General features: G+C 41.5%; 1 protein-coding gene across 2 annotated transcripts in view; it reads right to left on the reverse strand.

Moving 5' to 3' along the window:
- LOC124478106 (limbic system associated membrane protein) overlaps window positions 1-15,566 on the reverse strand; it is a 254,800-nt gene that overhangs the window by 83,098 nt on the left and 156,136 nt on the right. The window contains exon 2 of one of the 2 annotated variants that reach the window (XM_047036244.1): window positions 10,827-10,911. In XM_047036244.1, coding sequence (XP_046892200.1) covers window positions 10,827-10,911 — 85 coding nt within the window. Of the gene's footprint in view, window positions 1-10,826; window positions 11,285-15,566 lie in introns of those variants that run through there. The other variant, XM_047036242.1, reaches the window with a different exon arrangement.

Below are 15,566 nucleotides of genomic sequence, written 5' to 3' on the forward strand. Positions count from 1 at the left end.
TCAAAAGTACGGTATCAGCCACCATATATTGTAGAGCAAGGGTTAGAGAGCACATCCATGAACCTCCAAAGGCCTGGGATTGAAAGATTGGATTGCTTCAGAGTTTTCAGTATATCTGTAAGATGCTACATATAAATGATAGTTGGCAAACACAACCTACAATTCATTATGAGTCAGAGATTGAGCTATTTTCAGTTCCCGTGTGTCAAATAAGCTTTCTCTTCTTGTTTCTTCCTAACAGGATTTATTATTGTGTTCTGCTGTTGTTGACAGTGACACACTCCGGAATGGAACACTTGGTGTTAAGCCCTCCTCTTTGCACCTCTATGGAGTGAACAAAAGGGCACAGACAGCCATACACACCAGCAAACATACAGGTGGCATACACATCCAAGGGAACAGTGGCAAACACAGACAGGCGTGCACACGTGCACACTGGCAAGGCCCTTGCACACAAACACAGGCAGCATGGATGCTGAGATGATTTGTGTACGCTTCTTTTTCCGCCCATAAGCGGAACTTCAGATGCAGACGCCACATCTAAACATGTCCCTGAGGTTCTCCTGCTATTGTTCCGCTTCAGATTGTATTGTTTTGCGTATCCTATGATCTTTCTCTCTTTCTGTTTTCCTCAGCAGCTTACAAACACAGCGTTTATCACACTCTCACTTGGCTCCATATGCTGGATTAGTGAACTGAAATTAGAGATAAGACAAGAGACACAGTGGTATATTTAGCTGCATGCAAAATCGCTTCAAGTCATGAGAATGTTTGAGTAAGGAAAAATCTGAAGTCCTTTCATATTGATGTTGATGAAATATGATTTACCCTGGATCAACTACGCACTAGACCTAACCCTAGCTGACGTTGGAAGACACTAGATAAGTGTAGACTCTCTCTGTTACCACCGACAAACTGTTCCATCACATCCGTGGTTAGTCTGCAGCACAACAACGCATGATTGATGAAGTCCCTCCGAAGAATCTCTGGATACATTTTGAACCTGTAGTTCGGAGAAGCCGTATTCTTCTGTTTTTCCCCTCCTCTGCATGTTCTCCCGTCGTCCCCTGCCCCTTCTCCTACCTCTTTAACCCTCCTCTGTTCCTCCTCTTCTTCATTGGGTTATTTCTTTTCCTCCTCATCTTCACCCCCTCTTTCTCCACCTCCAGACACCTGATCCTCATTACCAGACGTGTTACCTCAAGTCCAAGACCGTTTTAGACGCCATGATCCCCAAGTAACACATTAGCTGTTTAAGCATTCTGAGAACAAGAGTCACCTAAGCTTGTGTTTTTCCTACAACTGACAAGCAAAGCTTCTTAACAGCCAATGGTGTTTATATTCCAAAAGCGGAACGGTTGATTAGAGTTGCATGGCCCCCAGATCTCCACAATTTCTGAGCCGTGGTCAAGGTAAAAATGAGAACATGTATGATTAAAGATAATCACCTCAACCATAAAAAGATGGTCTCTTTCACCACAAAACCATGCTTTCTTTTCCTGCCCTCCCCCACCCCTCCTCTTAACTGTCATCCACCTCCCACGTAATCGTGGTTAAATGGTTTGCACAAAATTAAAAGCGCTTCAAATCTCATCATGATTTTCATCACCATCATCATCCTCACCACCATCATCAGTATTATGGCGATTGTCATTACTGATTTGGCAGCATTGTAGCTGGTGTGCTTTGAAGTCTGTGCACATACTGGAATCTCACTAATGGATGCTGATGAAAAAGAACAGTTTGCACATGGAGAGTGTCGAGAGAAAAAAACTGCATTGGGAATATTAACAAAGTTCCCCGAGGCTATGAGATATAGCCCTTGTGAAGCTACACAAGTTATTTATGTGTGTGTTTGACCAAACACAATTCTTAGTAAAGACATAATTCAACAACCTCTAAGTCTGCCTCTATGACATTACAGACAAGAAATATCTTGGGGAAAAATGTATTTGCTTGCTCATTCGCTCACAATCATAATCTCTCTTTCACCCATGATCACAACCACTCTATACTCGTGGTGTGAGATCGCCTCCCACCCAATCTCACCCAATCCCATTAGAAAGAAAAGCTGATGCTGTACTCCACTGTTCGACAGGTAGCAAATTCTCACGCAAAAATACCTTAAAAGGCTATAAAGGGGCAGCTCTGGCTCTGCTTCACCCCCCTGCCAGTTCTCCTCTCTCTCATGCAGCCTTTCTCTCATTCCCTCTCTCTCTCATTCCCTCTCTCTCTCATTCCCTCCCTCTCTCATTCCCTCTCATTCCCTCTCATTCCCTCTCTCTCTCTCTCTCTCTCTCTCTCTCTCTCTCTCTCTCTCTCTCTCTCTCTCTCTCTCTCTCTCTCTCTCTCTCTCTCACTCTCACTCTCACTCTCTCTCTCTCTCTCTCATCTCATCCTCTCTTTCTCATTCTCTCTCTCTCTCTCTCATTCTCTCTCTCTCTCTCTCTCTCCATTATGACGGAAGTTACTGTGGGGAGTGGGGGGGGGTGTCCTTTGGCTAGCCTCAGTAATCTCCTGTACCACGGGTCTGGGGACTGGCCAAGCAAATAGACTGAGCTGATGACTTCTTTCCCGAGTCGGAGGACAGAAGAACCAGAGTCACAGTAGGGGGTGGTTCACAGCCATAGAACACACAGACATAATTAGCCCATTGAGCTAAAAGCAGAGAGGATGGCAAATCACTGGGGACTCCAGTGACAACCCACATCCTCATTAACTTACTTATGTCTTGGTAAGGTTGGACAGAGTCAACCACAAAGTGGCGGAATAGAATTGGGAGGACGTCGAGTTAACGTCATCACCTGCTGCTTTTATCAGATGTCCTATGAATTGCTTCTTATTTATCTGCTGAACAGTATGCGTTAGCTTAATGCCCTATTACACTGGCTGGTAAATACAGACCATTCAGTGACTGAGCAGCAACATACCCTTAGTCGCTTCTGATTCTTGACCTTCTGCTGCACTTCATGTCTGCACTGTTTGTTCGTTTCTTTGGATAAAAGCATCTACTAAATTAATAAAATGCAGTGGGAATAGAACCGTTGGAATTATGAAGAAAAAAAAGAAAAGATAAGTGCAATATATGGATTTTGTTTAAATATGGTATCTTGCTGATCAAAAGCCATCAAAATGGAATATTCAAAGGCATATTGCATTCACTGAGGGGTTGGCACAGTAATTGATAACATCTGTCAGAGGAGGACTTTGGTTGTGGTATGCCACCTCTTTACCAGATATGATGGAAGGCAGGAAAAAAGAAAGGTTTGAGTCCATGCAGTCAATGAAGTGTATCCTCCAATCCTCTTTGGCGTATTCCGTCCTGGCTGATGGGATAACCATAGGGGTTTCTAATCCGTTTAACCCTGTTACAGCTCATGTTGCACAGCTTCACTCCACAAACACACACACACCATAGAAGCACCATCAGCTGTCTGTAAGTACAAAATAATAAACACAGCCACTTAAAGAGTAGTCTCTACTCCACAACAGCCCAACGAGTAAATTTTTATAAAAATCCCTCCAATTTACAAAAAATTAGCCCTGACTACAGAAAAAGCAAAAATGCTAACAAATCATATCCTCGACAGATGAATATTTAAGGAGTTGAAAGTCGACTCTGTGTATCGTTCCATTTGAAGCCAAACAAAGACAACCTATTATTGCCATGTCTCACATGGTCCAAGTATTCAGTCTTCCAACTTTTCTCTAAACTCTGCTTGTGATCCTGCCACTGTTCAGTTACAGACTCATCAAATTGCTATTCTGCCCATCTCTCTTGGTGTGAGGTGATTGCAAAAAAGTAGAACTCTCATCATTTCTGTAGACCGATAGCTGCCATGCAAGTTGTCCTTCACATCAACAGTTTTATGGGAACGTGTCTGGTGAAATTAGATTAAATACAATTTAACAACAATACAAAAACATGATACATGATACTGAATTGAAGTACAACATTGAATCTTGTTTTCTTTAATTTGTCCTTGTAAAAGCCTAGCAGGTTGTGAGCTCAGTACGCCGAGTTATACACATATTGGATGTTGTGTAAGTGTTTCTATTGTTATAAATATTACTCAGCATTGAAGGTTGTTGTCTAGAAGACTTCTCTCTATAAGGCTTGTTTTACAGATGACCTGGGGGTCCAGACGACTACCCTTGCATCCTCAGAGGTGAAAGCCCATCATACACTACACTACGCGTAGCCCTTCAACCCAGACAGCATCTCGTTTCTCGAGCAAATGTAACTTAAGTGGTTGGGAACACAGGGTTACCATGAATTACTCATGTGTGGTGCTTTACTACCGTTGTAGGCAGAATTAAGCAGCAAAGCTTGGGTTATGATGATGTTATCCTTTGGGTTCTGTCATGGGCTAGGACACATGAAACGCAGCTGACCGTTGGGATTTAAACAAACCTAATTCAGCCAAAACAGTTCTACCGTTACAACTTTTCAAGCCTCGATCCACATGGGTGGAAGGACAATATTGTACTAACATGGCAAAGAAAAGCCGTGTTTGTACCATAATGTTTGATCGTGTTCCTTGGCCACTGCTGGTTCCACGACGTGCCCATCAACTGTAGCACTACTTTGCTTTGCTTCTTTGATAGTTACTCTGCAGACATCAGTCAATACACTGTTGATCTGATCATTATCAATGAAGATACATTAAAATAAAAACGCCAATAAATATACAATTCTTTTGAAATTATTACTTGAGCATCTCGTGGATTAGGTCTGTCCTATTTACCCGACTATGTGCAAGCAGATGTTATCAGCTTTAAACCAACCTACAGGGAGATTTGTATCTTGTCATACCTTTAACATCCTTGACATACAAATCTGTCCTGAAGATCTAGCCCTGAAGGAATCAATGAAAGCTTTTCCTATCCAAATATTGATTGACAGAGAACAAAAATGTTTATTTTTTACACCATCTTTAAAAGGATTCAAATAGATTACAAATACATCAAATGTGGGAGTGATCCAATCATTACTGGTTGGTCTTCACTAATTGCACAGTCTCTCTCTCTTCTCTCTCTCTCTCTCTCTCTCTCTCTCTCTCTCTCTTTCCCTCTCTCTCTTTGAATGTTGCCTGATTGATCTTGCTCTAAAAGATCTTGTTCAGACTTCTATCAAATGTAGTCATGCCCAGACATTGCTACAACATATTGCACTTGTATGTTGCTACAAATACATAAACGGTCCTTCAAAGCCAAACACTTTCACAATGTACATGAACACTCGACAAAATCCGCACCACCTTTAATCTTGGTGGAGGTGAAATAATTCAGTATTTCAAGGTAACATTTGTAATCTGCTTTCAATGTACATATGCTTACTCATATTGAACTACATGCCTCCATATTTCAATCCTGTTTTTTATAGAGGCTGGTGAAAGGCAAAGTAAATGCTTCTTCCATACATGGAGTGAATCCTCTTCAGTGTTTGGTGTGATCTTCTGATGCTACTTGTGATGGTGTAATTGTCTTATTGAGCTGTTCATTCAGGACACGGCCATTTTTACCCCCTCTTAGTGTGTGTCTATTGACTAACAAAGCGACCCTTTTGTAAACACGAATCATTCGCTTGTAGTCTCTCTATCTCTCTCTCTCTTGCACAACAAACCAAATGCATACCTAAAGACCAAGAGAATGTATTCATGCTCAGTGGTCTTAGGAAGGATTAGGTGCACACTAATTGTTTCCAAAAGGGCAAGAAAAGAGCAGCTATCGACAATGACCTAGAAAATATGCACTTTTAAACAATCTGGACAAAGCAGCAGGAAATGAGGTGAGTGGGATCGACAGTAGGAGGTCATTTAAAGTTATCTCTTTGAAACACAATTTTCTAAAACAACTCGGGAACCTAGAAGGAAGACTGGCTTGTTTACAAAAACAAACGTGTTTGATAACTTTGAGGACAAGCGCTGAACACTTACGTAGGGTCGAACACACACCGACAGGGAGGCTGTCAAAGTACCACCAAAACCCCAGGACTCCAGGATGCTCTAGATAGTCAGTAAACAGACTCTTTCTGTCTCTGTCTATTACCCCCCCGTCTCTCTCTCGCTCTCTCTCTCTCTCTCTCTCTCTCTCTCTCTCTCTCGCTCTCTCTCTCTCTCTCTCTCTCTCTCTCTCTCTCTCCACCACTACTGTTACTCTGTATATGTAATTCTCTCCAAGGATTAGGGTTAGAATGAGGCTTAAAAACCAACAGCATCTTCTGAATAACCTGTGTCCTACTGGCCACAAACCACCCAGCTTCTATGTATGAAGACACACAAACACAGTAGTTTGGGGAAGTTTTAGTGATTAAGAACTGCCCCAAATCTTCTTAAAAACTTCCATAGTTCCTAAAAGTCCAAATACCCCCCTGAACGACTCCACACCGCCCAATCCTAACCCCTGTTGTGTCCCAAAACAAATTGGGCCAGGGAGATAATGTTGTTGCTGGCAGACACACAGCTTTTCGACAGTTGCATCATGAGTGAAAATGAAATTGATTTGAAAATCCTGCGTCTGCCCTGGTGGGAGCAGAGAGGATTATGCTGCTGATTGTACTAATGCTGTATGGCCCTGGTTTCTCCCTCCATCCTTCCATCTCTCTCTCCCTCTCTCTGGTCCCATTTCTCTACCTGCACCATCCTCTCCCTCCCTCCCTCCCTCCTTCCCTCCATCCATCTCTTCTCTCTCTAACTCTCTCTTTGTAAATCAGGTCAGTACTGCATAGAGGGCCCAGGGCAGGCAGGGTGAGAAGGGAGGTGCCATAAGGGAGGTGCTAGAGGTGGCGAGGATGGAGCAAGGCCTGCGGAGGTACTAAACTGTAGACAAGATACTCTTCCTCTGATGAATTATTGAGAGATGCAGCCCCTTGGGGGAGGGTCATCCAAAATTGTATCGCAGTTTCCTTCCTCATGAAAACCCATACATTGATTTTCTATTTTGTTTTCAGTCAGTGCAGCAATGGCTCGGTTGTGACATGTGTTGCTGTTGTGACTGGTCATACTGCTGTCGCAAATAGAACAGCTGTATTACAGCAGAAATCTTGGGAGATTGGAAGCAATTAGTTGATTCCACAACTAGTTAAGTCATAGATTGTCTACTGAGGTGCTGTAAAACTGCAGTAATTACAGTTGACAATACTGTCTCAATGCAAAAAGAAGGATGTGCTTTTACTATTGTTCACAGATTATCTTTGTGATTGGAGAATTACAGTACAATATGTGACAGATACATATATAACTATAAACTTTATTGCATCAGTAAGGCTGAAAAAAATTGTAATTTCCCCAAAACGCAGCTCTTCGGTGCAGTTCTCCTGAATACAACTTTGTACAATGGTTTGATGATCACACAGTCAACTGCATCATACATTTGATCCTCACTCCCAAATCATATCACCATGTCCTGCCATCCACACACACATAAACCTAAACACACTCTCTTTCACTCTCACAATCTCTTTCACAGATGGTCTTGAGACCGGGAAACAGCATGTACACTTCCCCATACAATACAGGCTACAGTGATCACCAAAACCCTACACATTGTCTATACACAAGGGAGTAGTATGAAGAGTAGACCGCTTACAATCCCCTTTCTCTGAAGTTGCAGGCAGGTTTCCAGTACACAGAGCCTGGAGTAATTTTTGAAATGAGATTAGATTAAGGAGAGAGATCCAGGGTTGTGGTGACAGAAGGCTAAAGGGCAAAACACCAGCACAGCACAATCTTCCCAGAAATAACCAGAGAGCGACAGCGAGGGGGGAGGATATTGTCAAAGAACTGATAATTGACCTGGAGGAGAGCAATAACACACACTATGTCATTAACACTTTAATAAGCAATTGACAATTTCCGGCGCTTCTCACCACATCAAAACTGAGCCCTGCAGGCCACCACACAGGCAGGGAGAGGAAAAAGCAATTAAAAAGTAAAACATTGAGGACGAAAAAGGGCTGAAAAAGATTTTTACGTCAAAAAAAACTTTCCATCAAGGCATTATTCCTTTTAAATGATAGCCGTTTAAAGCAGGCTTTCAGGCAGAGAAGCAGTGTCAGTCATGATGTGGTCTCAGAATATGGGCTGCTTGTCAGTGAAACCTAAATGTGTGAGCTTCTGACAAAACCGTGGGGATATCAGCTCAGATGTAACCCTCTCTGATGAAAATGTTTAACTGACATGAGACAACTTAAAAATGTCACTCTGGGCAATGTTTGTCTGAGCTGACAGAACACTGTCATGACCCTCAGGCACAAATGAATTCTAACAGACACAAATAAAACAGTACAGTTTGATGCTCAAGCTAGTAATGCAATGATCAATTGTCCATAAGTAATGGCCCCCTTGAAGAATCCAACAGTACTAGCAACACTATAAGCTTACCCGGATTAACTCTTTAAGCGGTTATTCAAGCAAAAGAGGTCAAAGTATTTTTAAGTCCCTTCAGCTGATATTTAGTCCACCACGAATACAGTAGTATATAATACAAAATACCATTCCACTTTAAATTACACAACTTCAGTTACGTTACAAGATGACCTTGAAGTGGAAATACTGTCCATGAAGCCATTGCAAAAGCTAAGTACTCTACTCAGTGGTGAAATGGTGGTTAGTTTGTGTCTTATTTTTGCTATACAATAGAATTATTTGAGTCCATGCACAGGGGAGTAAACACAATTAAAGGCAGTTACATTTAATTTTCATGTATTTGATTAGGTGTAATATTCTACATTTCAGACATAAGCCTGCTGCTTTTATATCCAAACAATTTTCACACTCTCTCTTCCAGCCTCTGCTTCTGCCAGTGGTGTCATGGCTAAGCCACAAGCGTTAGATAAGGTACGCTAACTATATTGCACCTCCAGGCCCCACATAGCGCTACCGCTAGTCTAAACCAACTTATACACTTTCTGGCTCCACAATGACTAGCCTGGGGCCTTGCCCTCAAAGCCCCTCTCATGTTTTCTATCTAGTTTGCTGCAGTGGCAGTCGAGGTTGAAAAATGGTGGATGTTTTAAAATTGAGCCGCTATACTCAAAGACTCAAAAACGTCTGTAGTGTGTGTGGTTTGGATAACAGTGAATAACTGGAACCTAGCATCCAATACAGAGAATAAAAGGGCTGAAATCTGAGGCTTTTCAATCTGAATGGTATTCAAATGGACAACCGTCAACTATGAATTTCACTAGTTTCCATAACCAGGGGAAAAAGGTCATCATTTAATTTCACTGAAGGAAATAAATGCATTGACTGAATTAATGGAAACTGAGTTTCCACTGGGATAGACTGGATTGGATTTTCAGAGTGAGACAAATGGAATGACCCCTGGGTTAAGTTCAACAATGGCTGAGACTGAATTCACTCATTTGATGATCAGGTAATTATATTGATGGGAGCTGGCTGTTTCTGTGAGGGATTCCGTTGAGTGGATTTATCCCTGAATATGCAGGTCAGACTAACATCAACATTGACAGACAATGTTTGACCCCATGGGTTCAGCACCTCAGGGGCCAGCAGCAAAATGAGATGGGCCTCTTTCCATGTCATCATCATTATCATCATCATCCTCACTGGTTCCATTTGAAGGCTTGTGTAGGTCACATGGACTGTCCTTGTGGTTGAGCTTGTTCTCAACTCCTCACCTAGACACTGCAAATGTTAAATATCATCACTTCTAAAACAATGTACAGCAATTAGGTATAAGGACGTTATACATAATTAGGTAAATTATAGTATACTATTGAAAGGGGCAAATTATAAACCCCCTACCGTACAATGTGAGACCTAAACATCTTACCCTAACCTAAAAAATCATAAAATGTCCTGGGTAGGCTACTTGAGAATAGGTTAGTTTTGTTTTTGTGTAAAGCAATAGCCCAACAACAATGTCAACTTCAAAATATTAATAGAGCGAGGGCGGGGGAGTGCCCTGTTAATACACGTCAAATCCTCTTGGAAGAGAGCATATCCGTCCAAAACGCACGTCGCTGTCCACGTGACCGAAGACATCTGTCCAACAATATCACAATAGCCTTAAATTGACAGCTTGCATTGTCTGGTAGGTGATTAAGTGTAAGACCTTTCCCGACAAACCTGACCCAAAGAACACTTAGCCGATGTCAGTTACGATGAGTTTTTGTTGTTTAGCCTAAGATATTAGTTGCTACTTTGCATTCAAGGAATCTAACGGCGCAGTTAATAGCCTTCAGCCAACCCCTCTTATCCCCCCGTCCCATACTCTCTTCACCTCAACATTTTAAGCAGCAGCCTCGCAGCAGCAGCCTCAGATCACTCCGATCTTCCCTTGCTTAATAAAACCAACAGCCTCCTAATCCGCGAAAAGCATCTCTGGGCTTTAGTGTGACGCACATTATGTTCTCAGTCACAGCGTATAAGATATGGTGGTCTCCTATCGATAGGTTGCGTTTATTTTTAGCACACTTTGGACGACATCATTTGAATCTGTGCCAAATTACGGGAATTAGTTTTTAAATAAATGCAGATTTTCTTTGTAGGCTATAGGCTACAGTTTCCTATGCCAATTAAATCAAAATATTGAATGGAGTAGGCTACCAGGTATTGTAAAAGGTTCTTAATGCCCTTTCATCTTTTGCATCCAATTCAAACTTCGTTCGAGTTTAATTTAAAAGTGCACATAAATTGCAACACATTGATTTAAATCAGATGGTTCGCTCCGCCTAGTAAAATAATTCAAACAATCAATGGCAGAATATCCGTCGTGTACTTGTGTGAGGTTACATACAGTAGGCTACGCAGCATCACTTGGATGCAGCGAATGTAGAGGAAAGTTGGACGGAGTCCTACCTGATTACCGCTGTATCACCCTGCCGGATGGTAATGTTGTCAGTCGCACTCGCCCGCTGCATATCCACACTTCGCACCGGGAACCCTGTAGGAATGAGACATAGGAGTCTGAAAAAAGCAGCCTGCAATTGCTTCCAACACGATCTCCTACCAACCACCATTTCGAATGGGACGTGTGGTAGATCCAAGAGAAAAGTGTTGTCTGGACTTTATTGGAAAATAAAAGTCGCGCTCCGATACTTCTTGGATAAAGCGAAGCTATTGTAGAATAGATAACAAACAGGAAAAGCCTCGGATGGAAAAAAAACGTATTCCGTAAACCCTCTAAGCGCAAAGACCGTATTCCACTGAGCCGCTATGCTCCCGCGTAAAGACAGTGGCACGCAGCCTGTGAGTTGTTCAGAGAGAGGGAGAGTCAGTCCTCTCTCCATTCAGTGGCTCTCGCTCCTGCGCTCGCTCCTGCGCTCGCTCTAACAGATTACCCCACCCCCGCTTCTACATCGCACTGCTGCCCCCCCACCCCACCCCATGCAAGTCTGATGCTCCCTTATTGGTTGTCACGACAACAGCACCATCTGAGGTCCCTTTCTGCGAGACACAACTGCAGAGAACAGCTCAGAGGAGAGGAGAGGAGAGGAGAGGAGAGGAGAGGAGAGGAGAGGAGAGGAGAGGAGAGGAGAGGAGAGGAGAGGAGAGGAGAGGAGAGGAGAGGAGAGGAGAGGAGAGGAGAGGAGAGGAAAGGAGAAAAACAGTGACTGGTTTGTTCCATTAAAGTTTTTTGTGTGTGACAAATGCACTTGAAATTGATTTGAATGATGGCAGTCATACATCAAAAAATTTAGTTTATGGGAAAATTATTTTGACCAAGGAACCAACGTCACAGTTGAAAAGGGTGCTATGCATGATGAGAGTAGCTGGAGGCTTTAAAAAACAATCTGTTTATTTACAGGGTCAGGTCCAATCTGTTGCAATAAAACTGCGTCTAGACGTTGGCTGTGCGTATGACAGTGATGATAATTACAATCACTTTGCCTGGCTGTCACTAGAACCAAGGCCAAGAGTTACAAGGGCATGCTCGCCTTCAACTTCATCACTAATGTAAATGCAATAACGAAGGCTCTGTGCCAATCAGGAAAACAAATTTAATAGGCCATGCCCTAATGTTTAATCATCTTAGCTTAATGAATTGCAAGTATAATCACATAAGTTTTTATTTATTTAATATTTTCACAGGAAAAAAAATAAATAATTATATATATATATATATAGATATAAATAAATGATCTGCAATGACTACATATACCTAATTAGCGGTAAGGAACATGCAGTTAAACCCAGAAAAATTTGGTTATTTGCTTTAAAGTGTGATCAAAGTATGATCTTCTGATAAAACTAGGTGATACAACTGGTTGTAGTTCAACAATAGTGGTTTTACTGCTATGTTGCTATAGTTTTACCAGCAAAAATTTAGCAAGCAGAGACTTCTGAGTGTGCTGCGACAAGGCTTAAGAGAAAGATTAGCCCAAATGGAACCGCATCTGCTGGAGATTGGAGGGAATTATGGGAGATAATTAATATTGGAGAGTTGATGGAAGTGCTAATATTAGTGCATTAAACAGAGCCCTAAAATGCTTTCAACTGTAGAAGAGACCTGTCATCCTTTTGAGTCTCCCCATTACAGCAAAGCAGATGCAATGTTTGGATGATATTCTTGGAAACTGAGAACCATTGGTGTTTACATTCAAGGATCTAGTTGTCACTTGCACATACAGTGGATTATTATAGCTTTAAACCCAATGGAATGTTTTTTTGTTTTGTTTTTTTGGAAGACAGTTTAACAATTTAACAACTTCCCTAGACATCTGCAAACATTAGATATCTATTTCTTGAAATGACACCATGGTGGTTCAAACTGAAAAAAATCTTCAGCTTTAAAAATAGTTACAAGTACCACAGTGAGAAAGTATAATTGTTGTGTAGTGTTTGGGGTATGTAGGACCCATTTTCAGTATTTACAAAAAATTAAGTATACAACAAATACTTTTTAAACTAATACTCATTGGGCTTAGCTCATTTTCTGTGATGATTTTGTACAAAAACACTTTTTCACACTCTGCCCCCCCACAAACATTTATATTACATACATCTAGGCGTGGTAATATCAACGTTTGTGTGTTGGTGAAAAAAGTTAAAATGACTTGCTGTGTGCTTTCTCTATTCTTTCCTCTTCCCTGGTCTGTTGCTTCAACACAGCACCAATAACCTGTTTGTCATTTTACCTTTCTGACTGTTCCTTGCTTTATTTAAAAGTATAAGCTTTGTAATATGTACAAATTACAACATGACTTGTAGGAATGTTATCACAATATATTCTTTTGATGCATTATTTTGATACATTGTTAATAAAAACACTCCCCACACTACCACAGCAAGGTGCAAATCGAGGCTTTGTTTACAGAAATTGTCATGGCTGTATTGTTTTGGAAACCCAACAATGTTGTGAGTCCATCAGACTAGCAAGCGTTGAGTGTGAACAAAACGTCACACAAGGATTCAAATCCAGTCATTTCAAGTTAAGGATGAAAATAGGAGAATCTCACATCTAGTGTGTGTGGACAAAGTGTTCGGAAGAACAAAAACAATCCCATACCACTGTCCAATAACAGCACACATGTCTACCACAGGAAAATAAGACCACCACATCAGTGACTGAAATTGAGAGTGTGATATAAAGAATACCTGTATGTAACCAGACAGCTGAAAGTAAACACTTGATCCTGTCCATTTTAGCATTTCAAACATAACAATTATATTTAACAATCCATCATAGTCCATCAATACTTTGGTAACTTAGGAAAGTAGATGGTTGTCATATTTCCGTAGAATGATAAAATACAATTTTAACATTTGAACCAAACCAAATGCTACTTTGTGAATAAACTACAGAATAATACTGAAATAGGTTACTGTATTAGCCTCTGAATACTCTAGTATGAGTCATCAGTGTGCTATGGTTGGAATATCTACTAATCATGTCTCCTGTATCAGCTATACTCACCCAACATGAACAAAAGGCCAGTGATTCTGAAGCCTCCTCCTTCACACTACCCTGGATTGAAGAAACTGCACACATACCCCCCCCCCCCCCGGATTGAAGAAACCACACACATACACCCCCCCCCCCCCCACACACACACACCCCACACACACACTGAACGACAGAGATCCATTAGCATGCCACTGAGATGTTCCCTACTGTGGGATGGAAGACAACAAAAGGAATCACTCCTGTGCGCACACACACACGCACGCACGCACGCACACACACACAGCGATAGACTACTGAAAAACCTCTTTTGTATGGTACACAGCAACTTATCAATAAAATGTGTCTGTTCTTTAACTGAATGACTCATATATGCATCATAGCCTACATCATTTTACTATAACGTGACAGAGAATTGTATGTCAGACATTGTAAGAACTGCAGTGAGAGTGGGATAATGAAGCCTGTATGGAATTAATTAACAGCCCTTCATTCCTTGTGTTCAGGAAGAGGCTCAAAAGAGTTAAAATATTCCATCCTCCCAGTCAAGATAGCAAATACCAAACCAAAGTGGCACTTTCAAACCAAACGGGCCCCCTTATGAAACCTTTTTCTGGATTTGGCTTGAACTACTTTGCAACGGCATAACCTTTTCCATGAAAACAAACTGGCTTGTAACACCAACAGCACTGTGGACGATCAATGAGCGGCTCCGCCCTGGAGATCCTCCTGTTATCAAAGAACCTGTGGCCTGTGTCAGGAGGGGAATGGCAGACATTAACCAACACGCCCACTACAGCGTGGGAGCACTGATGAGTCTCATTCTCTTTGTGCAGAGAAGGAGTAAAGGCATCATTTACCTTGACATTTCTTTCAGGCCTGAGCCCTGACGGCAAAATGCATGATATGCAAGAAATAAAGATACAGGCTACGGACTCAGCAATATATCACAGCAATACGAGGCCCACCTTGGCCTGTGTGGGTGTGTGGATGTATGTGCATGTGACGCGTGCACTGCACAAAAATCATTCTTCCAAAGAAATTAACACCTTGGAATTGGCATGCCAGGTGCCAATTTTTGATGAATTGACAGAAGGCTACATGGGTATGTCTCTAGACTTGTTTAAGATGTTGCACCATGGGAATTTCATCTTAATGTATAGAGTATGTGCAAACACAGGCTTTTTAAACTAAACTCAAGGCACCTATCTGTCAGGGTGAGATTTTGCCCCCATTAAACATTGTCTTGTGAGTGATTCAGAGATCTACTGTATATGCTGACTTGAGGGCCTATGCTGTCTAAACGCATCATATTTAAACGCATAGCGAGCAGGTTTATTTTTCCCTCCTTGCTGTACAGATTGATTAGATGCCAAGTCTGATAAAGAAAATAAGTATTTCTGCGAGTTGTGTTGGGATCAAGAACATTACTCAAACACCAATGTGTATTCTGTTAGGGTTTCCTCTTAAACTAAGACACAGCTTCATATTTGGTTTGAGGAAAGTTATTATGGTCTCAACCCACCGCACATAGTTCATCACCCCAGAACCGCAAACAACCAAAAATGCTGGTCAAGATAAGTTAAAGTATCAGATGGAAACCTCAATAAAATGCTCAAGAATTTAAAATAAAAATGCTTATTAAGTGTGTGTCAGAGTGAGAAGTGCAGACACACACTTTCTTTCAGTTGAGT

This window comes from Hypomesus transpacificus, chromosome 15 (assembly GCF_021917145.1).
Source record: "Hypomesus transpacificus isolate Combined female chromosome 15, fHypTra1, whole genome shotgun sequence".
NCBI lineage: Eukaryota > Metazoa > Chordata > Actinopteri > Osmeriformes > Osmeridae > Hypomesus > Hypomesus transpacificus.